We start from the raw sequence: 26,735 nt of genomic DNA, 5'->3' as shown, positions 1-26,735 counted from the left end.
GCTAAACAATAACAGGACAGTAAAAACAAATGAGAACACCAGTAAGACATTAGATCATAGGTTCAATGATGTGTTTTAGGAAATTATTTGGGGTATATGTCTATTAAATATATTAAAAAGTCATCTTAGACAATAATAAAAAAGTTAAGTCAAATATATTATTGCTGATAATTGTTATATAATACATTCCAAATGCAACCTATTAAAATAAATCACTTATTTAGTGAAGGAAAAGAAGTAAGAGGCATGCCATGTCCCCTCCCATGGCGCCTAAGTGAGAAATCCTTAGAGCTTGGCAGGGTCAAGGTACTGGGCACATGGGAGGAATACATGGCCCTCCAGGAATAAAAGAATGGCTGATTCTCGAATGGTCACTGTAACTTTTGATTTGCTTTCTGATTCTGTTGACACACAAGGCACTGAACTAAAGAAATGTTATGGATACTGTGCTTCGTCTCTAATAATACTCTTGAAAGGAATGTAACTTCCTCTATTCTCGATACTGATTTATCTCTGAGAAACTCCTTTGCAATCTTTAATTCTATTAAACTATTAACTCCTGTACACTAGGTGGCTTGTGAAATGAATGGGGAGAGCAATTAAAAGGATTAGAAAGGCATAGGTGATACATAGGGCATTTGTTTAGCAGCACTGAAGCTTGAACACACAATGGTTTCCTAGGGCCCCAAGTTGATTTCGGGCCCCTGGCAACATCTCAGAAACAATAAGAAATTAGGGCCCCAAGTTGATTTACGGCCCCTGGCAACATCTCAGAAACAAAAAGAAATTAATGTACTACCTGTCACGCTTCTATTAAAAGAATCATTGTATCCCTATATATGCTTGCCAAGAAAATTGTATAAATGCTCTGCACTCTTAAAAATAAATCACATTCAGATATGCACTCCTAGAAGTCGTGTCTGTCTGTCACTCAGCCACATCCTTGTCCACCCTGCACCAGAATTGCCATCCCTGAAATTTGTCTTCTGCTCCTGCTGCTCTGGTCCACAGCAGAGGCAGGATTTCACCCAGACCTTTTATTGTTAAAATTAGAAAAAGCTTTGTGAAGTCCACTGGAATGAGGTGAGGTTGGGGGTAGGGGAGACTCTGCTTTGAAGAGAAGATGAAAAACCTAAGACTATTCTTAAAATAATGGAAAGAAGAGGCAGACACATCCTAGGTGCAAATGGATATGTGTCTAACAAAGAGAAATAAAATGAGAAAATAATAGGAAGTAGACAGTGTGTATCTGTCAGGACGAATAAGTTGTTTTGTGTTTTCTCTCATTTGAGTGGAGAAGTTGAAGACTTCAGACAATCTCTAGAGTTGCAACAACAGAATTACATGGGGAAAAAATCATAGTGTAAACACCAACATTTCACTTCTCCCTGCTTTTGCTGAGATCACAAGCCCCAGGGAAAGCTCATTGACATCTCAATACTCTCGCTGGTTTTGTAAGAGCCCACCTGAGTCTCATGTTCCCTAGCCTTAGTTTGTTGTTGTTGTTGTTGTTTTAATAACCACTGATCATTCAAATATTATGAGGCATCTATTATGTTTCAGGAACAGAACTAAACTTGAGGGGTAAGAATGTCTGCCCTCAAAGAGTCACAGTATATTACAGGAAAGAGCTTCTGGGTGTTGCCCGTGAACTAGAAAGAAAATCTGAGATTGATGTGGGCTTTTCTTGAGAAGACTGGACTCAATCTGTTTCTGAGAGGGGAACAGAGACCTCTTGGTTATCTTCAAAGTAATATTGAAGGTAAAACACTGAAAACTTTATAAATCATGTTAGGTTCATATGGTGCTTTAGTTGCTATGTCCTTTGTGTTTGTATGGAACTTTGTTCCTATTGCTAGTATTATGTGTGTGTGTGTGTGTGTGTGTGTGCACGTGTGGTTTGTACAACTAACTGGAATTTTCTGACAGAAGAAATTGTGTTTCACTCATTTTCCTTGACTTGTAAAATATGATTGAAGGCTTTGCACAAGGTAGGATTCAATCAAAGTTATGAAAATGCGAAAGAGCTCATTGTAGGAGGAAAAAATAACGGAATGAAACTCAGGAGCCAGTCCAATTCTAACTCTTATCTAAATCCCCTCTTGGACAAATAATGAAGTACTCTAAGTCGGCTTATTTGTGCATTAAATAAATATGTTGTGCGAAATTAATTTTTTAGAGTTATTTTTATTTATTTATACATTTAAGAACTGGGGTGTAGGTCAGAGGGGTGGTAGTGATAGGATTCACCAAAGGCAAATGGGGAGAAGACAGGTAGAATCACTGAAATATACTGCTGAGGGGAGTAGCAGATGACAGGAAAGTTCTGTTGTGCCCTGTGGATTAGCTCCCTAGATGAAGATCAAGATCAAGCACAGGCCATAGTGGTGATGGTGCTGAGTTTTTTAACCCCTATGCCACCAGAGGGAAACATATTTTTAAGTTCTGAATTCAATAATTTACTCAAATACCAATTTATACCAGGTTTCCTTACTTTATCACCACCCCCTTTCCTGTACTCCCCTGTATACTCTCTGTGTCCAAGAGAACGTATTTAACTTTCTTACCATAATGGATGTTGGTGTATGTGCGTAATGTACATATACCCTCCTTCAATAAACTAGATAGTCTCTGAGATATACAACTGTAACTTGGCATAGCACACATGGAAGAATATCTAACACACAGTCTTTCATAATGATTGTGGAGTGCACAAGTAAAAGAAACAATGAAAGAATTAAACTAAAATAACTTTTTTGATTTTCTGAGAATGTTAAGAAAGATAAATCTGTAAGTAAGATAAATCTATAAATAAAACCCTGTAAGTCCAGTGCACTGGTAGGGAAGTACCAAGTAAGGTACAGCCTTTAGAACATGAATAAAGATACATTAGATAAACAAATCTTACATGACACATATGTAAGATACTTGCAAACACTGTTGTTCCATGAGACCACATATAACAAACTTTTAAAACTCGAACACACCACAAGACTTGCATAATGATATCTATAGTGGCTTTATTCACAGTTCAACACTAGAAATAGCACAAATATATATCAAGAGGAGAGTAAATACATCTTGTAGGATAAAATATTGAAGCCATAGAATAGTGCTCCTGAATAATGACTAACAAACAAGGTAGATGAATCTCAAAAATATTTCCCTGAATGAAAGGTTAAACAAATTATACACCTGTTGTATAATTTCAATTATATGAAGTTCTAAAACAAATAAAACTAACCCATAGATTAAAAAGATCGGACAGCAATTCTGTTTGGGAGATGACAATGGGGACTGATTGAATACATGCAAAAGTATCCGAGTTTACTTTCACGGTTGATGCTAATGTTCTGCGTTTTGACACAGGTCTCTGAATTTATCAAAATTCATCAAATCTTAAGCTTATGAGCATTGCACTCTGTGTAAACATTTTATCTTTAAAAATTGAAAATATTGGGCCCTCCCTGGGCGGTTTAAAGCACAGTACAATGAAGCTAAAGCCACTTCATCACCAGTCCGATCCCCGCCCCAGGAGGTGACCCACATGGCATGGCAGACCTTTCCTGTCTCGCCTGCTGCTCCCCTCAGCAGTGTACATCATCAATCTGCCTGTTCTGCTCCCTACTTTGTCTCTGGTGAGTCCTCTCACCACCCCTGCACTGCTGGCCTACACCCCAGTTATGTATGCATGAATAAATAAAACTTTTTTAAAAATTGAAAATATTGGCTCTCCCTGGTGGCGCAGCGGGTTAAAGCACAGCACTGAGAAGCTAAAGCCACTTTCACATGAGTTTGATCCCCACCTGCCCTGGAGGTGACCACATGGCGTGGCAGACCTCTCCTGACCCGCCAGCTGCTCCCCTCAGCAGTGTACTTCGTGGATCTGCCTGTTCTGCTCCCCACTCTGTCTCTGGTGAAGCCTCTCACCACCCCTGAGCCTCTGGCCTGTACCCCAGTTCTGTATGCACAAATAAATAATAAATAAATCTTTAAAAAAATTGAAAATATTGACTCTTTTCATCACTTATAAGATTCTTGATGCATTTAGGGGTGAAATGTATTGAAGTATGCTCTTACTTTGAAATGCATCCAGAAAAAATGATGAATTGCTAAATGGATGAAGAAATAGAGATATGGAGAGAGAGGTAGTAAAGCAAATACAGTACAATTTAGGTGGTGGGTATATGGTTGTACCATTATACAATTCTTTAAACTTTTCTGTAATATTTGTATTTTTCATTTTAAAAACTTTAAACATCTTGTTTACTAAAATTGCTATTCAAAACAAAAAACTCTATTTTCCATGTGGTTTTAAAAAACCCCTTTCAAGTTTCAACTCTTTGGCTATAAAATAACAATACTTAGAAGTTGTTAAAGAAATGCTCAATAGTTTATACATATAATACATAACCTATTCTTTCCCCCTTGAATAACCTCTACTTAATCTTTTAGAGTCACCTGAGCATTCACTTTCTCTTGAAAATCTAGTTCCTAGCAACTAAATGTATAGATACAGAAACACAGGAGTAAACCAAGCAAAAGAGGTGTAAGTAAACTGATGATGGGAGATAATTCTGCTCCTGCATGTCTTGTGGGGAAAACACTAGTTGTCTTTTGGTCTAGATAATCTTCTTAAACATGTTTGTATCATAAAAAGCCTGAATGATGAAAATAATGTCTCCATCCAAAACAAGGAAAAAGTTTGCTTACACTCTAGGAAGTTATTCAGGAGGCAAATGGCATACTTGTTACTTCCTCTTAAGAAAAACCCAGGTCCTCACCTAAGAGTTTCTCTTCTACAATCTAACCTAGATGTGTACAGAGTGGTCCCCTTCAGTCTGTGAAAAGTGGGGCTTGAGGAACCAAAGCAAACACTGTCATTTGTGTTAGTATTTCTACTGTGAGAAAGAAACTGTGTTCTGTCTCTGATGCAGGTGCTTATATCTTCCAGAGTCCATGAAACTACAGCAGACTAATTTGGTGACTAACAAGTAGAGTGCAATTTCATAACTTTCACAGCTCTTCATTGTTTTGCTTGATGAGGATGGGGAATTGGCAGACAGGTATCTTTCTGGAAGAGGAAAGACAAGAGCCTCACATACTGGCTAACAAGATTGAGAGAAACCCATGAAAATAATTGGTATAAAATCAATTCTGAGTGGAAAAGTGTTACCTCTTTTCAGACAAGTCAAGAGACATGCAGCAACAATGAAGATTAAAGAAAACATGGAAGCCATGTGTGGAGAAAAGGTAAGTGAATTGTGAGAATTGGGGCTCATTCACTTGGGAGATGATATATCAGGAATTGATAACTGTTAAGTAAGATTGACAATAGGGCCCTCCCTGGTGGCACAGCAGGTTAGGACGCAGCACTGCAAGCTGGCCACAGCCACTTCAGTGCAAGTTCAATCCCCAGCCCCAGAGGTGATCCACATGGCACGGCAGACCTTGGCTGATCTCAGCAGGATTACTTAGTTGATCTGCCTGTTCTGCTCCCCACTCTGTCTCTGAAGCCTCTCATTGCCCCGGCACCTCTGGTTTGTACCCCAGTTCTGTATGAATAAATAAATAAATCTTAACCAAAAAAAATGAGGATGTGAACCAAAATTTAAAAAAAAAAAAAATCGATTATAGCTGAGCCATCCTATGTTCAAACCACACATTAACTTAGATGTTACTATAAATGGTCAAGAAATAAAGTGTGTTCCTTTATGTGAGTCAAGCCAAAATCAACAGGGTGATCGAAATCCTCCAACCCAACAGAAAAAGCAACTACCTATGACTTCAGAGTCAAGAGGTCCCCAAAGCTGAAATAAATGAAGACAGTAATGTTGCCTCAGTAGTTAACATAAGACTTTGGGTAGACCAAAAATATTTGAAATTTTGTTAAGCAACTATGTTTTTTTCTCAAAAATAACAGCAAATACAAAACTGTCTTGCTATCACAGATGTTCTTTCTGTGCATCCCCCTCCCTTCCCTGACTTTAACTGTTTAAAGGAGAAAGATGACTGATTAGGGGAAGAACAAAAGTTATCTTTAAGTAAGAGGGACTGAAGGTCATATATAACCACCTGTGTCTGCTAGGGAGCCTTAGGAAAGGAAGAACTCAAACTTTCATAATCTATTGGTGCAGAACACAAGTCACTGAAACTGTAGAAGAGAAGTATGCAGATTCAACTGATGGAGTTTAAACAAGGTCTAGAGTGGGAAAGAGAAGATAAGAAGTCCTTGTGGAAAGGTTTCGAACTGTTGTTGCTGCTGATATATGTGAGTATATATCAAGAATTGATGACACATGCTTATAATTTCTCATCTCATAAGTACCAGAGCAGGCTGATCAAGAACAGCCACATATAAAGAAAGGCGAGTGGGGTACCCCAGGGGTCCTAAATCCTCTTTCATTTGCAACCAAACGTGGGATTCATTATTGTATACAAAATCTTCTACCACATGAGTCCAAAAGTTGTCACTTTATCATTACCCTGTTTTTGAGGCAGAACCTCAGTATCAACAGTCTTGACTGTATTGTCAGGCTTCCACCAGAGCAGTTGATAAATCCCCACAAATTCTGGGACCTCCTATGTAAAGTTCCTTGATACTACTTGAATGTATTTCTAATGTTAAATTAGTCTATCCACTAATCAGGGTAAAAATAGCCCTACACCTTAGTGGACTCTTGGCTAATAGAGAGAGTATTATTTCACTTAAGCATTTTACTTGCCTTTTTATATCAGCTAATACACAAAGTACAATCTTTGAGCTGGATTCAAACTAACAGGATCTTAAAAATCTGACCAGCATGATGAGTCATCCTCTACCTTGTGAATTCACAATTCTAATAACCTCACTGATACAATTCTCTGTTATTAATAATTTGCCAATTAGAGACTAACAGTCTTTCCCAAGAGGCATCCTTTGGGATTTTAGATTCAATCCCTCTTTGATAGGACTACCATGTGGAGCCCTTTTAAGTAAAGATTAATTTGTTCCTGAGCTCCTGTCAAAAGTAAATGCCATTCCCATGCATACCATGTGATTCTATAGCCTGATAGTACCATTCATGATAGGTAGGATCTAATATGCTTCACATGTCAAATATAAATGGTATGTTCAAGAATATAGCTAGTCTGGCAAGAAACATCTCATCTTCATCTGATGATATGACAACATTCCCATGAGGGAAGCTTTTTCCCCTCCTCCACAAGACAAAGCCATTAGCTCCCAGGTTCTGGATTTACTGGGATTCTACTGCATGCCTGGGCCTGGTTCACTGATGAGCTGGTTGAGCTGAAACCTTATGGAGTTTACTGGCTGCAGCTGGTGGCCAACCTTAGCAACTAAGTATGCACATTGTAAAGCAACAAGACATTTCAGTCTTTGGGCAGAACCCAAAGCCATTCTCATAACTGTGAGCAGTAGTTCCCTGGAATACGCTTGTTAAATTTTAATGATTCTTAATTTACTGTGAAGAATCAATATAAACTATTTAGTCTGCCACTTGGAAGACTACAATTGGTGTATCCTAAAGTAACCTCTTGGGATAACAAACTAGAAACAAATTTTAAATGCTGATCAACTTGGTCATAAACATAGATTCTCAAGTAAGGACCCATCCTTTGAAAAACACCAAATAGAGTTAAGCAACTGATAAGGACTCCACAAATGCTGCATAGGTCCCCCATCCATCCAATATGGGAATTAACTATGGGTACAAAATAGAACTCTTATTTCTGTGCACAGGTTATCACAGCATGCCAGAGCTGGAATTCATTCCAAAGGTTGTCAAAGTTTTCGCTGGAAAGTTGATTTCACCAGTTATTTGATCACATCTTTGGCTTATAGCTGGTCCCTTACCACCAATGACACCTGTTCAGGTTATGGAGTTGCTATCTAGTCTGATCAGTTAATTCCAGGCACACATTTGTAATCCCTGGAAAAAATGATTAATATCTGTGGCTTTATGGACCATTTGCACTCTGACAATAGTGATCTTTTATCATAAAACTACTCAAATGGACTGAAAAGTATAGGAATTCAGAGATTCTTTCATGTGTCCTACCAGTGAAGGCATGTGATAACAAGGAGCACTGGATGGCCATCTCAGTGCCTGACATGAAAAAAATACCTGACTCTCCCTCACCTCCTCCTCACCCACACAGCTTGGTGAGGCAGTTACTCAACATGGCCACTGCAGAAATGAATTTCTTTATCTTGGCTGCTTCTACTGGGAACTCTAACATTTTACTAGCCAGCAAGGAGATTGCAGGTACCATCAACTTTCACTAATAAAGATCCTAGCTAATGTAAGTCCCACTTGGTATCCTCAGCAAGTGAAAATGTGACTTTCTTTACTGGGGTATTAAACAAGGACTATAAAACTTAAGTAGAAGCCTACTATTAACTTGCTTCCCTGCTAAAAACACAGAGGCTTGCACTTACATGCTGCAATGGTCATAGTTGGCCACAATTCAGCTATTTGTGGAAACATCTGAGTAAATAATGTAACCCATTAGCTGCAAGAATCATCCCCAAATAATAGTACCCTTGCTTACTCAGAGAGGTAAATGGTTCGTTAGTCACATTTACCCCATGAGCATTTATTTAATTAGAAAAAATGGTACAAAATGGTCTCTGACTTTCACTGAAGTCAGGAATGGTACCATTTAAGTCTTTCAAGATGTTCAGGTCAACATCAGCTCACTATCTGATCATTGTTACAGACAATATAATTGCCCTATACTTCCTCCTTGAAGGCCAAGACAAAGTCTGTGTAATAACTAATATATCTTTCTGTGTCTGGGCTGTCTTATTGGATTTCCATCATCTTAGATCAAAACCATAATGACCATTTGATTAAATACCTAACTCACCAAATTCCTTATAAACAAAAATGGGTGATGTGTTGAATCTCTAACTTATTTGAAATGACCTTGACACTCTTCCACCTCTTACAGAAAAACGATGTAGGGACCAGTGGGAAAGTTCTAAGGTTGAGTGGAATGCCATGCCACTCCCAAAGGTAGACCCTAATGATCTTTGAGATATTTTTTTTTTCTAGCAAGTTGGGTCTGGGACCCTCAATGTATGGTTGAGGCTAATAACCAAGGTTGGTCTCCTCTTCTTATTTGATGTTGTGATGGTAGCAACTTTATTTCAGTGCTATATGAATCAGAATGACCAAATGAATCAACTTGATTCCAGCCTTAGTCATTTGATAAATCACAATAGGTGCTGGAATGCGATGGTGGTAAAAACATTCATCTTAAGTCAAGATGCTATAGAAGCAAGATTTGGCTATTGTTAGGAGACTATTCACCATGATTCTCTCGTGTTTTTGAGGATCTCATAAGAAAGACATTGATTTCTCTATGTTCTAGACTTTCAAATGTCCTTGTACAGAAAGCCGTCTTGGAAGATAAAGGATATTTTCTCCTAGAGCAAAGGGCAGGTTTGCTTGCAGTCTTGAAAACACCATCTCTTTGTAGCAATAAACAGACACACTCTCTGTACAATACAATGACAATAATATCTCCCTTTGAGGCAAAAGAAAGGCATGTTTACTGCCACTGAAGAAGATTCTGCTTCCCAAAGCTTTGGGTTGCTTTCTGGTAACAATGCAACTCACTGTGTATGTGAGAGACATCTCCCCCTGTTAACATAGCCCTGTGGCAACAGGGGTTTTGGCATCTGGCATAAACATTGATATTCTGGCTATTGCCTTTGCTGTCAGGGTTAAACTGCCCTTTGCCTTTGACCAGGAGACTGATGTCCTCTAAAATGTCCATGAAACTTTGTTAATAACTTGCTAAAATCTCAGTTCCTGAAACTCACCCTACATTTGTTATTTCATAGTAATAGCATCCTCCCTAAAATATTATATAAAGAAGGAAAAATATGAAATAATGATTTGAAGGGGAAGATGACATTAATTTGTAAAAAGATTTCTTATAAGTATACCTAAATTAGGAAAGTTAAAAGAAGATAATTACTAAAATATTCTCAATAAATGTAATTTTTTTTTGTCACTTGTCCTACCTGTTGAAAATCATTTCAAATGCAATTTCTTTTCTCCTGTTTCATTCTATTTTTAATTCTGAGTGAGTAAGCTGGTAATTTCTCATGTTTTAAGTCAACAATGAAAAATGTCAATAAAATATACAGCCAAAGATTTTACCAGAGATGGTGAGGGCAAGAGAAGGGAAGTTACAAGAAGGTCTTCAAAAAGTACAAACTTTCAGTTACAAGATAGTTAAGCACTAGAGATGTACAATATACATGAAAACTCTAGTTAACACTGCTGTGTAATATATACATAAGTTCTTAAGAGAGTAAGTTCTATTAGCTCTTATCAGAGAAGTGTTTTTCTTTTTAAAAATTATTTCTCTATGAGATGATAGATGCTAGCTGAACTTTAATGCAATGACCATTTCATATTATTTGTAAGTCAATCCATCATGCTGTACAACTTAAACTTACATAGTGATGCATATCAGTATCTCACTAAAGGTAGAAAAATTAGAAAATAAAATAAAATTGTGCTTATAAGATATTTAAGGCTCTATACTCTCTGCTTCAAATATTTAAAAGCTCACAAATATGATGACATCTACTAAGATACCTTTAATAGCATAAAATCTTATGCAACCGTCCTCTCTATGAAATAATCATACCATAAGATAAAAACAAAAAAGAAAGCTAGGATTATGAGTTTTTTCTTAAGCTAAAATTTTATTTCGTAAATAATAATACACTGTCTTCATGCTTCAAAGCTAAAAATACCTCTTGGTTTGACTTCCTCAAATAGCAGTTATTGTTAATAGTTTGCTATGTAAATATCGACATAAATATAGATTTAATAGCAGTATGGTAGTCTACATGTCTGTGGTTTCCACTTTACTAATCTGGGACATACTGATTTTTCAGTACACACTTTAACAAATATCTTTAACAAATGCAGATTTTCATAGCATTCTATTGTGTTGATATATGGAAATATATAAGGAAATGTCCTACTTAAGGTATTCAAGGTTGCTTGAACTTAAGTAACCAACAAAACAATGCTGCAGTCAATATGTGTGTATTTCCAACTCTTCTGCATTTCTGTAGTATAAATACACATGGAGCTTTAGACAAGCTGAGTGACAGGGCTTGCATGAATGCTACAATTAGGCTAACATGCCCCTGATTTATAAATGCACAGTCATACCAAATTAAACATTCTGCTCTCACCTTTGTTGCCAAGGATTTCAGTTTTCCCAGTAATGACTGCTTATTGGAATATACAACTTCTTCTTCATTATCTTCTCCTTCCATGATAGCACAACTGTCTGCAGCTGGGAGCTCACACTCTTTTGAGTTAGTTGTCATTACTAATTTGGAATATTTGTACTCCAGTCTAAGCAATGGTAAATAAAGAAAGTAGTCATATATCAGCTTATAAAATTGCCCGCAGTATAGTTGCTCTACAGCAAACTGCCCTCACCTACTGCCACAGAGCTCTATGTTCTCACTTATCTACCACATACACATAAATGTTTCCAGGGTTTCAGATAATTGGTACAATACAGTTAGTTAACTTTATGACTTGTTTTACATTGACTAAATTGCCCAATTATGAAGACATTTCAAAAAGCAAGGAGAGATCTGGGTATCTCTATATATATTTTCTTCATTTACCAATATCTGAAAGCTAATTTACTATATGGCTTTCCAAAATTAAGCTCATAAAGGTGAGAAGACGATACAGGCAAGTAATTTGGTCGTTTTCTCCATATCATGCATTCTTTTCCTCATTATCCCAGATATGACTCTGTCCCTAATTATTACAACATAGAACTTTTATTATAGCCCCCGTGGCTATAATATAATCATTTTTAGCCAAAGCATGTAACACCAATATTCACTGAGGAGTTAGATTCAATAGTCAAATCCAGATTCTTCAAATCCTGGAGTAAATAAAGGTGACATTTGCCTGAAAATTTAGTCTGTTTCTTTGCAAAGTATCTTCCCACAAGAATATGATGATGAAATGGTGGACCAACAAGACAGTTATAATACTATGAAAAGAAACACAGAACAAGAATCTGCCTTCCAAACTTAGCTCTATACCCATTTATCTCAGTGATATAGGCTGTGTTTCTCTTAATTTTATAAGGGGTCTAAATCAATAATCACTATTATTCTATAAGCTCCCTATTATCATAATAACAATCATTTCTATTTGTTCACCTAAAAACCTTTCTTATTAACTCCTTCATTAGGAAAAACAACTTGTGTTGCTGAAAGAACTTGGAACTAACAAGTTCAAAATCATTCACAACAATAGAGATCTTGCAGTTCTCATGTGGTCACACCAAAGATGTAACTTACTTTTGATTTTTCTTCCAGAAGTAGCAAGTGAGAGCTACCAGCAAAACGGCTGTGAAGGCCCCAACACCTGCTCCCACTTTCAGCCAAAAGTCAACTGTTTCACAGGTTGACAACTTTTTCTCAGGCAAAGAAATCCCCTTAATGCACCACTTAGGTTCATTCCATACATATAAAGTTTCCTTGGGGAAAAAAAATCCATGATGATTACATGAGAAATGAGGTTCAGAGGGTTTTGCAAACTTGCTATTCAAAGTAGGCATAGCATATTATTAAGCATTCATCTAACAGAACCTCCAGAGAGGGGTATATAGAAAAGGCTGTATAAAAGAAAAATACGTAAAAATCGAACAAAACCAAATGAAACATTCATTGTCAAATCACAACACTTCCTACATGCTAAAGAGGTTGAATAAAATTGATTCCATTTAGATGCACATTTTCTTGCAGTTTGTCATGAACTAATTATTAGGCAGGATAATTTTATTTATAGTGAAGAAAACTTTTGATCAAGTTTTGCATAAGAACTTTAACATACTTTTAAGGAAAGTACATAAGTTGATAGAGCTTTAGTATATGATACTGTAAGTTTTCATTAAACAGTGCAAATGAATATGTTTTAAAATGGGTCATATAATTTTTTTTTAAGATTTATTTATTTATTCATACAGAACTGGGTACAGACCAGAAATGCGGAGGGTGAGAGGATTCACCAGAGATAGAATGGGGAGCAGAACAGGCAGATGATCAAAGTACACTGCTGAGGGGAGCAGCAGGCGGGTCAGGAGAGGTCTGCCGCGCCATGTGGATCTCCTCCGGGGCAGGCGGGAATCGAACTCATGCAGAAGTGGCTTAAGCTTCTTAGTGCAGTGCTTTAACCTGCTGCGCCAACAGGGCGCATTATAATTTTTATAAGAATGATAAGGTAAAAAATGAAGAAGCATATTCAAGATCTACTGCTGTATCTCTAAGTATAAAAAATGACATCGCAGAGAAAAATGTTAACTCTTGTCAGCAAAGGCTTAGTTCATCTGAAGTGAATTCTAAAAAAAAAAAAAAGGCCATGCGAAAGTTCATATAATCTTACTGAATCCACAATGCCCAATAAAAATGTCACGTTCTAACATCTAATGACAGTCTTACACACAGTACTTTTTAAAACTTCAAAATAAAAAAGACTTGCTTGCAAACCCAGAACAATTAACTTTCCAATGAATTCTTCAAATTATTAAAGAAATAAAATGAGACCAACTTTCTTAAACTATTATAGAAAGCTTACCCCTTCATTTGGCCACATGTCATTGGCAAGCAAGAAAATGACTGAGACCACCACTAAAAATTATATTTTCTAGCTTCCAGAGATACTTTGTGAACAGGGTACCATACATCTGATGTTAATTTTTAAAGCCTTCCTCAGTAACAACAGAGTATCGCCTCAAATTTTTAGTACTATCTGACATTTAGAAATAATGCTTAATACAGCTGTAGGACCAGATATAGATTTTTGAGATTCAATTTGATAAGAGCAGTTTTATCACAAGTTCTACAGTTCTTTTAGTTTATATCAGTTATCTATGAAAAATTTGTTGTAGTATATAAATTTCACTTCATACCCATTTGGCTTAGAAATACACAATTGAAGTGCATTCTCAGTCAATATAAAGTGAAAAATTGTAAGTAATTGAGCAGGAAATAGGACAGAAACACAGTGGGATTACTGAAAAATTCAAAGATATCACAGTAATATTTTGTAATCACGTTTTCCCTATTATGAAACTTTAGCATCCAATGAAATCTATCTCTGTTCACAGAGATAATAGAAAATGGCTCATTGTTATTAAGGTTCACTGAAGAGCTGACTTTTGAAATATTTTATTCAGAGATTAAAGTTGTCCACACCCTGTTGTTGTATCATCCATTTTTTGGTTATTGTTGCAATGCACTGAGAGTGTACTAAGCAGTTGTAAGAGTTTAGGAATGGCATTCTTTTTTTCTAATTGAAATTCTACATGATTTGACAAATATTTTCAAAATTGACCTCAAATGTTAAGAGGAAGTTACACTTAATTTTTGATATTTCTCAAATTAAATTTGGAATATGAGGGAAATTACACATTTTAACATGTCAAACACATAAGTGTTCAAATGACATTATTCATCAAGAAAAGTAAATATTTAAAAGAATGCTTTATTTCTAACGTTCTTATAAAAAGTTAAACAGGGCCCTCCCTGGTGGCGCAGCGGGTTAAAGCACAGCACTGAGAAGCTAAAGCCACTTCAGCATTTGTTTGATTTCCGCCTGCCCCGGAGGTGACCACATGGCGTGGCAGACCTCTCCTGACCCGCCGGCTGCTCTCCTCAGCAGTGTACTTCGTTGATCTGCCTGTTCTGCTCCCCACTCTGTCTCTGGTGAAGCCTCTCACCGCCCCTGAGCCTCTGGCCTGTACCCCAGTTCTGTATGTACAAATAAATAAATCTTTTTTTAAAAAAAAAAAGTTAAACAGAGATTTATCAATGAAGACAGTTTGAATGATACATAGTTTAGAGAAGTTGTTGCAACCTTAGTTTTAAACTTCTAGTCATCATCACTTTCCAAAAGAGAAATACTGAAGAATTTTAATAAAAGATCTTTTGACTTTTCAAAATCATATTTTTCATTTTCTCTAAAAATGTGATTATGTTTATAACAATTTTATAGTAAAAATAAAAATTTCCATTGAGAAGCACAAAAAGAAAATTTTATGAAGATTAAATAAACAGGCCCTCCTTGGTGGTGCAGTGGATTAAAGCACAGCACTAAGAAGCTAAAGTCACTTCTGCATGAGTTCGATTCCCACTTGACTGGGAGATGATCCTCATAGCATGGCAGACCTCTCCTGACCCGCCTGCTGTTCCCCTCAGCAGTGTACTTCGTTGATCTGCCTGTTCTACTCCCCACTCTGTCTCTGGTGAATCCTCTCACCACCCCTGTGCCTCTGGCCTGTACCCCAGTTCTGTATGTACAAATAAATAAACCTTACAAAAAAAAAAGTAAGATCTCGATTAAAAATATGTATATGCTGAACTCTTTAGATAGGCTTCTTTAGTGAGTTAGTTATACCCATCCAGGTAAATACCCACACCCTACTTTGCAAAAATTCATTTCATTTCCCACATTCCCAGTGTACATCTTCAGCTACACCAAAATGTGAGGTTTTTAGCTACTAAATTTGGTTTTAAATGCATATTAATGTCACATTAAGTTAACTGTGAGTTTTTGTCATATTTCTGAATCTGAGTTTCATTGATGTAAATAATACCAAGTTAACCAATTCTAGTTTCAGTGCCATAGTTCCTCTTAGGTAGCTTGGTCCCATACCTGGAATCCTCTCTTACAGGCCCCCTCAATTTCATGGAAGTCATGCTCTGTGCACAGAGGACAGGCTTCTGCACTTTCCCACAGGAAGTAGAATGTGCATCCATCACAGGTGCCTGCTGGGCACTTGCTGAAATAAAAAAAAAATACAAAACAACAAAAAATGACAGCCCTTGTTGCACATTTAATACAGTTCAATCAACGTTTCAGTGACTGTGGTATATGTAGAAGCAGTGTGTGTATTCTGAAGAAACACTCATGAAAAATAAAACAGAAACAGACAAAACCACAAGGACTACTTACTTCACACCTACTCATATAAACAGAATAAAAAATGACAGAGAAATTGAAACCCTCACACAATGCTGGTAATAATGTAAGGAACTACTCAACTATAAAATGAACACAGTACCTATGTTAAGTCCAAATAATGAGGCATCTTAAAAATATTACGCTAAGTAAAAGAAGTTAACTGATAATTCCACATATTTTAATGCTATTCATGTGAATGTCCATAGGAAGATCTAGAGAAACAGAAAGTAGATTAGTGGTGGTTTAGGGCAAGAAAGCGGGCAAGGGTATAGGCAGTGATAGTGAAAGAGTATGGCACTTCTTTTAGAAGTGATGAAAAGGTAAAACAATTGACCATGGTGATGGTTGCATATATACAAATATGAATATACTAGCATACAATTGAATTGTATGCTTTAAGTGGGTGAATATGTATTATGTAAATTATACATCTATAACATCTTTAAAAATTTAAAGGAGAGACAAACAGAGGTCATAACAAAAACAAACAAAAATCTCAGGGCTGTTTTCTTCATAGAAGTGATATATAAGTCTAATCTAAAATAGCCAGTGGATGTTAACCATAGTAGAACTGAAGAACTCAAGACAGAAGGATGAAATGATAGGTGAATTGGAATAAAATTTCAAGTAGGTCACTGTCCCAGGAGCTTAAAGATCAGTGAACGAGCACTGGGCTTACCAATGGAACATACCAGAAAAACAAGATAGTAAAGGAGGCATGATTTCTACTCTCCTGTATATAGGATGCCTCTCCTGTATATAGCCTTAGGTGAGAGGCTTTAAGGATTTAATGTTGCACAGGTCCTTGCATTTAGATGGGGGAGAGAGGCAAGGCGGGAGAAAACACAAAATTATCCAAAGTGAAAAACAAAACCAACAGGTCCATATATAGCTCTATATGATGCAAATGATTTTGTAATCCTCAGTTTCCTCATCCTGAGGATAATTTAATGAAGTGGTTGCTGTCAACCACAAAGAAATGATAAATGGGGCTGACAGTGCACAATGGAATTTCCCAGAAAAGACCTAAAGACTTTTTTAAATTCTGTTTTGTAGTAGGTGGCATGTCATAATAACATGCCATATTTTTATTTCAGAACAACCACAGTCTGTTTCAAAAACCTACCAACTATTACTGTGTACTGATAGAAGCAAGGAGCTATTTGGGGAGATTCAACTAGGGATGACTGTTTTTGTTCATAAAATCACTTAGTGCAAGAGAAGAGTGATCCCTTAATTTGTCTACTTCACTTGCCTCAAGTTGAACTGTGTAAAAACAGATCATTTTCCTAAAAACCTCCACACCGTAAGATCTTAGCTGGTGCTGAGTACAGTTGTTCTGACATACCAAATAGTGAAAAGACAGACATAGCATAATAGTGAGAATTCATAAAACATCACTCTTTAATTAGTTTTAACTTCAAGTATCTTTCTGATGATATGTAGTTCAAAATTATAATCTTCAGCCTATCCACAAAGTCAAATTTCATACTCTTAATTAATTAATTATGTGCCTAAAAACTGACTGCATTTTACGTGCCTGTCTTTCCAAAGTGTGAGTGTGCTTGTAGACAAAGGTGAAATGGGGAAAAAAAAAAAAGTAAAGTTCTTTATAACATATTTCAGAAACAGAGACCCAATATTGTCGTTTGAAAACAACAGTGAATGTTGATTCTTAGGAAAAATGACTTAACTCTGACCTACCTTAATTACTCTATAAAAAGAACATAGAGAATATATTCAGACTAAGAAACATTTTTTTAAGTGCAATAAATGAAAACCATGCTAATTAAAAAAATTATCCCTACTTTCCACCTTCTGGATCAGTATAAATAAGTCCTAATTGAAAAAAATTAGGTAAGCAATTAGAAAAATTCTTCAGGAACACAATTTTTATTTATACAACAACGATTTGCATTTTTAGTTACATTTCCAATTGTTTAGCAAAAATTACCAATATGCTTTCCTGCTTAAATCTCTCTTCCCAAATAATTTCCTATTTTATCTCTCCACCACAGAGAAGTTTTAAAAGGTAAAAACATGTTAATCTTGGGAAAATAAAGAAGTCACTTAAAGTTCAAGAAGAACTTAGCAAATAAAATGGAAAAAGAGCAAATTAATAAAAGTCGCCAAAAAATTCTTGGATTACAATTCTAACTGAACTTTCAAAGGTTTGTATCTCACTCATGAAATTTGGCAAAAGCAGAATGTCTATTATACTGCCTGCAGAAAGCAGTTACAGGGGATAAAATAAGAAAACAACTTGGAAAAGTTTAAAGCCCTGAGACTAGAAGACCATTCATAGGTTTCACTTTCTAAAGAACTGTAAAACCATAGAAATGGTGGAGGAAATCAAAATAAGTCAAATTCAGAAAGACAAACACCAGATAACTTCACTCATATGTGGAACACAGAGAAACCAAACAAAGAAACAGATAATGAAAATCAAAACAAACCATAAAAATAGAACTGCAAAATTGAAGCTACCAGAGAGGGAGGGTGGAGGAAAAGAAGCAAAGGGGAGAAAGGGTCCGATGGATGAGGATGGAGGATTATGTGTTTTGGTGATAGATACGGTGCACCACACATCTGAAGAATCTTGGCCCCCAATTCATACACAATGTTGTATATCGTTGTATATATGCTTCAATAGAATTAGGGCTTACTTCAATAAAAATACTTTTTGTGTGTGTGTGTGCATTTTTTTTTTTAAGATTTATTTACTTATTTGTAGAGAACTGGGGTACAGGCCAGAGAAGTGGAAGGTGGGAAGATTCACCAGAGACAGAGTGGGGAGCAGAACAGGCAGATCGAAGTAGTACACTGCTGAAGGGGAGCAGAGGGGGTGGCAGGAGAGGTCTGCCGTTCCATGTGGATCTCCTCCGGGGCAGGTGAGAATCGAACTCATGCTTTAGCTTCTCAGTGCTGTGCTTTAACCCACTGCGCCACCAGGGCGGGTCAAAAATACTTTTTAAAGTAGCTTAGTTTAGAAATAATTCCTTGATTAATTTTTTCCAATTACATTTTTTGCAATAGAGTTGGTTTACATTGTTGTACCTTCTTTGTGATTATAGGTTTAAAACAACTTTTTAATTCTTTTAACCCAGTGAATCACTTTAAATGCAGCACATCCTAATTTGATTCTTCATTACAAACATAAGTTTCAATCTGGATCAGGTCTCCCCCATGAAACATCAAGGATGAATAGAGCAATAATAATTTTAATAATGTTTAAATATAAAATGAAAAATAAGGGAAAATTATTCAAGAGAATAAAAGAGAACAAAATAAGTGAAGAATAAACTAAACAAATGCTTTCTTGCTAAATACTTGAAGTACCTTACCCTTGTATTACTCGTGCCTCACCATCTCCACTCCTTTTGTAACAGGGTGGTCCCTAGGAAAAAGGGAAGTTCCAGGTTCCCTGCCCCACCCAGAATGAGGGTGGAGCTGAGCAGAGAAAAAGGAGAGAAGAGAAGAGAGAAGGAAATGAAGCAGGATGGAGAGCCAGACAGAGACCTGAGGAAGACACATGGAGCAGCAAGCATGTGATGAAGAAACCGTGCTTGTTTCCTGACCCTGGACTGGTTAAGGCAGATGTGGGTGAGAGACCTGTAGGGAGGTGTTTATATTGATTTTGGCAGTGTTTATATTGGTTTTGATTTTGCTCTTTTCCTCCCAGATTTGTCTGGCCATTTCTGACCCTTTTTCCATGGGTCCTGGCCAGAAGGTGCTTTAGTCTAGTGGCAGGCTTTCAGGCCTTGCTTTGGGCCAATCCCTTTTGGGTTGACTTTTGCCCACAAGGGGATGGGTAACTTCATGTGTTTGATTTAGAAGTTATATTCTTTGTGTTCTGTATTGTATATTCACTGTATTAAAGTCCCTTTTCATTAAAGTTTTATATGCTTTGTCTTGACACGGTAGATGGCAGAACCCACTTAGAGCAGGCAGGTTTTGGGTTTCAGGGGTGCCCCTCTCTCCCTGTCCTCTAACAGAATTGGGGTGCCCTATACCAGATTTTGTCCTATAACATTTTCTACAAGTTTTTAAAGGTGTTGATAATTGTAGTTAATTTTTAACTTTGAATCTACATAATCACCATAGAAGCCAGTGAGTAAATGGCTGAAGAGACAGGACTTGGGGATGTATACCTGAGGCATGTGAGCTTGGAGTTGTCCAGAAGGACAAATGTGCTGTGAATTCTAGGAAGAGAAACCACTATTGATTCAAAGGACAACCAGGAGGACTTCAATTTGACATTCCTGAAAAATGAGAGACAGACTTTCTGGTTTCCTTATTTTGTTTCTAGCATTGCCTAATGGATCAGGAGAACACTGACAATGTGTAAAGATTCAGTTAAGTATTTTTAAAGACTTATATGCTTTGTGTTCTACAATGAGACACTTTTCCGGAAGGGATAACTAGACTGAAATATGAGTCATTAATGTTCTGTAAGGCTTTATTATTTTCTTGGGGTTGACAGGTCTATTGGCATGCAGAATGGCAACCCCTTTTAAATTAATCCTCTTATCTAAAGCAGGAACTATTTGGTTTGTAAGTTGTTTTGCTACTGAACTCTTATGACCTAATACTCAACCTCTTATTGTTTGACTAGATAATAAATTCATGTAAAATGTCTTTGCCTAAATTTCATTCAAAATCCAAAGTTAAAATGAACTCATCTATGTTCTCAAAACATTTCTGACCTGACACAAGTTATGCAACCTCTGTCGATAGACATGGTACGGATGGAAGGGAAATGCTCTGAAAAATCAGATTTTCCAAGCTAATTTATGTTATGACCTCCCTTTTTTGTATAATCATAATATCAAAATATTCTGAACAACCTTCAGCTTACAACTGGATTGCCTCAGCCTCATAAGGTGCTACCTGGCCCTGACAAACAAGTTCTGCACCAGGGTGAGAAATTCCTCTTGAAGTCAAAAGTCATTAAACAACTGGCTGATTAATAAAAACAAATGGCTGTTACTGCAAGTCTCTCTCACTGCCAGACTGAGGAAAACCCAAATCTTATCACTCTTATCTCACATAGCCTTCTATTCAGTTTCTAAATAACCACTCAAGCTTTCTACTGTCTAGTCTTTAGATATGGAAATTCACCCAAGCCACCTATTCAGAGCTAATCATGTTTTCTACCATATAGACTTCAAGAAAATGCACTTAAACTTTCTAACAAGTTTTTCAAAGAACCTTACCATAATTTGATTTACAAGAAATTTCCTCTTCCTGCCCTCACTTTACTTTACCCCCTAGGATGTCTCTATGAGAATGAAAGCCCTTAAGTAATAATGTTTAAGGGATTTTATTTTGGTTAAACTTCACTGTGGTAAATATAGTAATATTAGTCTTAAACTTTGTAAATCTATGTACCTGTTTTAACCTTGATAGGTTGATTTTAAAAATGTTATAATCTCAACTAAAGGTCAAAACAACCCCAGACTATTCTTAGAAAAAACATGATTGTGAGCTCAGCCCATTTCATATGCTAATGTCGTCCCTGTGCCTGCTGAATAAATAAACCTCTGCTGAAGGCAGAGCAGGAAGACTGCACCCAACTCCCATTCCCCGGTGTCTTCCCCGCGCCCACTCCCCTTTTTTTCCCTTTTCCCCCTTTTTCTAGGAATCTCTGCTCACCAACACCATTCCCACCTTGAGACCTGCCTGTTCTGCCCCCCCAATAATCTGTGGTTGGGGACAAAGAGTCTCCAACACTGACCCTTCTGGAAGTAGTCTCAGGATACTGGGGGAAGAGCAGAGGCTGTGTGTTCAGAACTTCTACCTTTGGGTCTCAGGACACTACTGTTGTTGTGCTTCTCCCATGTAAGGCTTTTTATGGGTTTCTTGGGGTTGCCTGATCTTTGTGGCTACAGATTGGACACCCACTATCATGGCAGATGCCCTGTGACCTGCTGCAGGTGACTCCTCTGGGTGTAGGCATCACAGGAGGCTCAGCCTTTCTCTGCTATTGCTGCCTTGATGGGAAGTCTTCTTGTGTGAGGTCCATAAAATACTCTTGCATCTTGTTCCAATTGTGTTTGCTCGGAGGCTGAAGAGTATAAATCACTTATAACTATGTTTGAACATAAAATGTATGATGCATAGTTCTGAAATATAAGGGTGTAAAATTCTACTACTCTCCTCCAAGAATCCATAAAAGATCCTGCTCTGGGTTCATAAACAAAAGTCAGCATCTGATCAAGATCTGGGCAAATAAATTAACTGACACTACCCTGTTCCTTTTATCCATATACTCTACATCATCTTTAATGAAAAAAAAAATCTGTTTGTTTTATCACCATTATTACAAAATTTATCCTAAAACTTAATGACTGCTATTTTTAAGATTACTCACTAATGTCTGAATTGTATAATTTTAACAATTCTGTAATAGAGTTATTCTATTTCTTCAACATAAAAACTTTGTTTTCACTCAGAGGGGCTTTTATATGCATCCTTGCTTTTTTGTGTTCTAAGAAAACATTTGGTTTTAACCTTTTGAGTTCTATTGCATTTTTAATTTGACTCATACATATTTGTATTATCTGTCTATAAATGGTTAGAGAAAAAATATTAATTAATTTAACCAATTGCTCTTCTCTGATTTTATCAATTTGAAATGTATAGAATTGTTGATTTGGATCATCCTTCTCCAAATAACAAATAAAACATTCGCTAGTATCCAAGAGATCCAGCAACTCTAGTCTGAAAGACTAGACCAGAGCCTGTGAGATAAACCCAGTACAGGACAGAACTATGAAGCATCCCTTTTGTGAGACAATATTCTCAGAAGCTACACTTACAAAGCAGAAGAGTTTAGGTTTTGAAAGAGGTTTTGGCAAAACATTTGAGGCTGATACTTAAACTACCCAAATATTTAAATATGGTTGCAAGTGAGTATGCATGTGGGTACGTGCATGCATGAGAGAGAGAATGAGTGATGATTGACACAAGCTATGCAATGTCTATCGTCTGACAGATTCCAGGTAGATCGGGAAAAGCTCTGAAAAATCAGACTTTCCACTGCTAACTTATGTTATGACCTCCCTTTTTTGTATAACCATAATATCAAAATATTCTGAGCATCTTTCAGCTTACAATTGGACTGCCTAAGCCGCACAAGGCCTGTCTGCCCTGACAAGCAAACACTGCACCAGGGTGAAAAAATTCCCCTGAAGTCAAGTGACTTGACTACTGACTGATAAAAGCAAAAGGGCTGTTTTTGCAAAGTCTCTCTAACTGCCAGATAGAGGATAATTCAAATCTTATCATTCTATCACCTCACCTAGCCTTCTATTCAGCCTTTTAAAGAGTTACTCAAACTTCCTATTGTTTGAGCTTTAGATGTGGAAATTCATCCAGGTTGCCTGTTTTTAAACTATCAAGTTTTCCACCTGCTACACCTTAAAGGAATCCACAAAAGTCTTCTGGCTAGTTTTTCAGGATTCTACTATGTAGTCTTTAGATAAGAAAATTCACCTATGTCTCCTATTCAGAAATTTGATTAGCAAGGAATTTCCTCTTCTGTCTCCCAGGATGATTCAGGCAAAAAACCAAAAACCCATTAAGTAGTAGATAAGGTTTAAGGGACTTCTATCTTAGTTGATCTCCACTATAGTAATATTAGTCATAAACTTTGTGCACTTATGTACCTGTTTTTAACCTTAATTGATTTTAGAATGCTATATCTCAGCTAAAGGGCAATACAACCCTAAACTGTTCTTAGAAAAAAAAGATGATTGTAATCTCTCAGCCCAGTTCGTGTGCTGATGTCATCCCACTGCTTGCTCGTAATGTATAAAATAAACCTCTGCTGAAGGCAGAGCAGGAAGACTTGCACCCAACTCTGACTCCCGTGTCTTCCTTGCTCCCCTTTACCCTTTTTTCTCCCTTTCCCCCTTTTTAGGAATCTCCACTCGCCTACGCCTTCCCACCTTAGGGTCCTGCCTGTCTTGCCTCCAGACACCTCAATAGTTGGAGCTGGTCTCCAACAGATGATTTTCTTTCTAACTTATAACACTAATAGAGAAGACCTTATATGAAGAAATATGGCTCATTTAAAAGGAGCACCAATAACTTGCAGATCAGTTGAGTTATTCCCGTAGGGATAAGTGATATTTGCATCTTTGCTTAGTGTGCACCTTTGCAAATCTATGTCTAGGAAGAACTGGAGCAGGGGAAATGGCAAAATGAAAGAAAGTTTATTGGCATGAAAAGGCAGTAGACATTGTTAGGAAATTCTCTCATCTACTCATCACTGTGTAGTATACAATCTAAAACCTGGATCATCAGTGTTTCTTGCTGTGCAAAGTCAGTGAGTTTGCTTAAAGGATCTCTAATGTGCTATGGCTTCTCCATTAGCAGAATAAAATGGTTCCAATGTCTTGATTTCTTTATAATAAGGCAACTTATTACATAAAAGTTTGCTTGTATATAACCTTTCACTAGCAGGAATTTCTTAGGTTTGTGAAGAAGCACTTTAGACTCAATGCTTAGTTCTAAATATTTTCCTAATGGAAGGAGAAATTCCAATTCTTCTAATCACCTAGGATTATAATTAGAGTTTTAGGAAGCCCTGTTAAGCAAAGGCTGTGAAGGATACATTTAGGACAGTAATGGTTGGTGCTTTAGTAATTTTATCTCTAGCTAAGGTACAAACTATACTAGATAAACTCAAAAGTCCACTCCAGATCTGAGATTTCATCCACCACAGACATCATGCTATTAAGTTTTTATCTAAAATGTCTCACACCTTCCAGACACTCTTTGGAATTAGCAACAAACTGCATATGACAGCCCAAACACACAGGTTGCCGTTTCCAACTGCAGACTGAAATTCCAGTTGTAGTAGGTGGCCCAGGGAACTTACTGCTCCCTCTAAGTTTCAGATGCCATAGACAGAGAATATACAATTCCTTCTGTTCCTGATCCATGAATTTTCTGTTAAGAAATTCTCATTTTCTCAGGACCAGGTCTTATCTTCATTTTCCCAGGTCACCAAGAGAGGGCTCCTACCTATATTGCTCCTACCAAAGCGAGCTCAAGCTGATTTGCTAAGATGATTGGCCAAGAGAGAAGTCTGGGGGTTGCATCTGCTTTCAGCTGCCCATGTCTCCCTTTTGAGATGTATGGTCAACATATGAGGATTCTTGATGTAAATACTTGGCTAGCACCTTCTCTCTCCCCTGAAGATATTAAAGCTTCAAAGCTTTAAAGATCTCAAAAAAAAAAAAAAAAGAAAAAAGAAAAACAAGGCAAAGAATGTCCTCTTCAAGATATCTGCCTCTGATCATTTTTTATAGTTAGTAAAAAAATCTCTATTCAGTTCTATATATTGTTTTTTCCCAGGACAAACTCTCGTTTCTTATGTTCCTATCCCAGAGCTCCCCCTTGTGCACCAGTGGGAAACTTATTCAAGAAAGAATTCAAGGTCAGCACATTTAGATTGTGGTGTGTAAGCAGTTACATAAAGCAGTCCTCAAACTTCACCGTGCATCATAACCATAAATTAATGTTTGATTGACGATGATGAAAGATTCAACCACAACCTTTTAAACTAGATTTTTAGAAAGCTAAAACGCAGAACAAGGTTAAGTCCTTCTCAGAAGTAAGTCGAATCTCAAAAATGTGTTTCTTAATGGTCCTCAAATTCTAAGTGCACCAGACTTGCTTTGTGTTTTTAGGAATAGTCCCATGTTCAACACTCAGAGATTCTTTAGGTGTTGTGGAAGGTCCATAAACAGGTTTTAAAGTAGACACTCTAAAGTGTCCTGCTGGAGGTGATCTTGAGAAACCTGGCAAAACTAGTTGTTTATTAAATAGAAAAATTTCTGAAAGTCACAGGAGAAACTTAATTCGTAGTCTATTACAAGGGGAAAAAAAATCGTAAAGCTGTTATGTTTAGCTGAATTAAAACACTGGAACCTGGGCCCTCCCTGGTGGCGCAGCGGATTAAAGCACAGCACTAAGAAGCTAAAAGCCACTTCTGCATGAGTTCAATTCCTGCCTGCCCAGGAGGTAACCACATGGCGTGGAGACCCTCTCCTGACCTGCCCGCTGCTCCCCTCAGCAGTGTACTTCATAGATCTGCCTGTTCTGCTCCCCACTCTGTTTCTGGTGAAGCCTCTCGCCGCCCCTGAGCCTCTAGACTGTACCCCACAGTTCTGTATGCACAAATAATCTTAAAAAAAAAAAAACAAAAAAAAAAACACTGGAACCTATCTTGGGAGAGCTAGTAAGTTGTTTACTAAAAGATAGACATAGTCTTTAATAACATTATCTGCTTCGGTCTGAAATCGGATAAATTTTCTAAAGCCATCCAGGTAGACTCCTTAGAGAGCCAGAGTGGTTTCTAAGTTCAATAAAGAACCACAAAAGTGCTACTATAAATAGAACAAGCATCTGAACCCAGAGTCAGGTGGTGAGATACTGGAAAATGAAGAAATAATTGCTGAACACACCTTCTCACAAAGAAAGTGTGGTTTGCTGCTTTGACTCTAATTTGGACTTGACACAGAATTCCTCCATCGTGTGATGCTCTTGGCATCAATCTCCCTGTTTCTTTCTTTGATTTTTAAAGCTTTTATTATGCTCTCCTTTCATCACATTCTTCTTTTACCTTAAAAAGGTAAAAAGAGGCCCTCCCTGGTGGCGCAGCGGGTTAAAGCGCAGCACTGAGAA

At 37.1% G+C, this 26,735-nt stretch overlaps 1 protein-coding gene across 5 annotated transcripts in view; it reads right to left on the bottom strand.

The window, feature by feature from the left end:
• The window catches only part of KIAA1324L (KIAA1324-like ortholog), a 190,623-nt gene that overhangs the window by 1,994 nt on the left and 161,894 nt on the right, over nt 1–26,735 (bottom strand). For all 5 annotated transcript variants that reach the window (XM_012720964.1, XM_012720965.1, XM_012720963.1 and 2 more), the window contains 3 exons: nt 15,729–15,855; nt 12,374–12,552; nt 11,234–11,399 (listed from right to left, as the gene is read on the bottom strand). In XM_012720964.1, the coding sequence (XP_012576418.1) occupies nt 11,234–11,399; nt 12,374–12,552; nt 15,729–15,855 (472 nt within the window). The remainder of the gene's footprint in view (nt 1–11,233; nt 11,400–12,373; nt 12,553–15,728; nt 15,856–26,735) is intronic.

Source organism: Condylura cristata, unplaced genomic scaffold, assembly GCF_000260355.1.
Source record: "Condylura cristata isolate star-nosed mole 26May11 unplaced genomic scaffold, ConCri1.0 scaffold00005, whole genome shotgun sequence".
In the NCBI taxonomy this organism is placed as follows: domain Eukaryota; kingdom Metazoa; phylum Chordata; class Mammalia; order Eulipotyphla; family Talpidae; genus Condylura; species Condylura cristata.
Note: the sequence above shows the minus strand (reverse complement) of the source record. Positions and strands in the feature narration are given on the sequence as shown.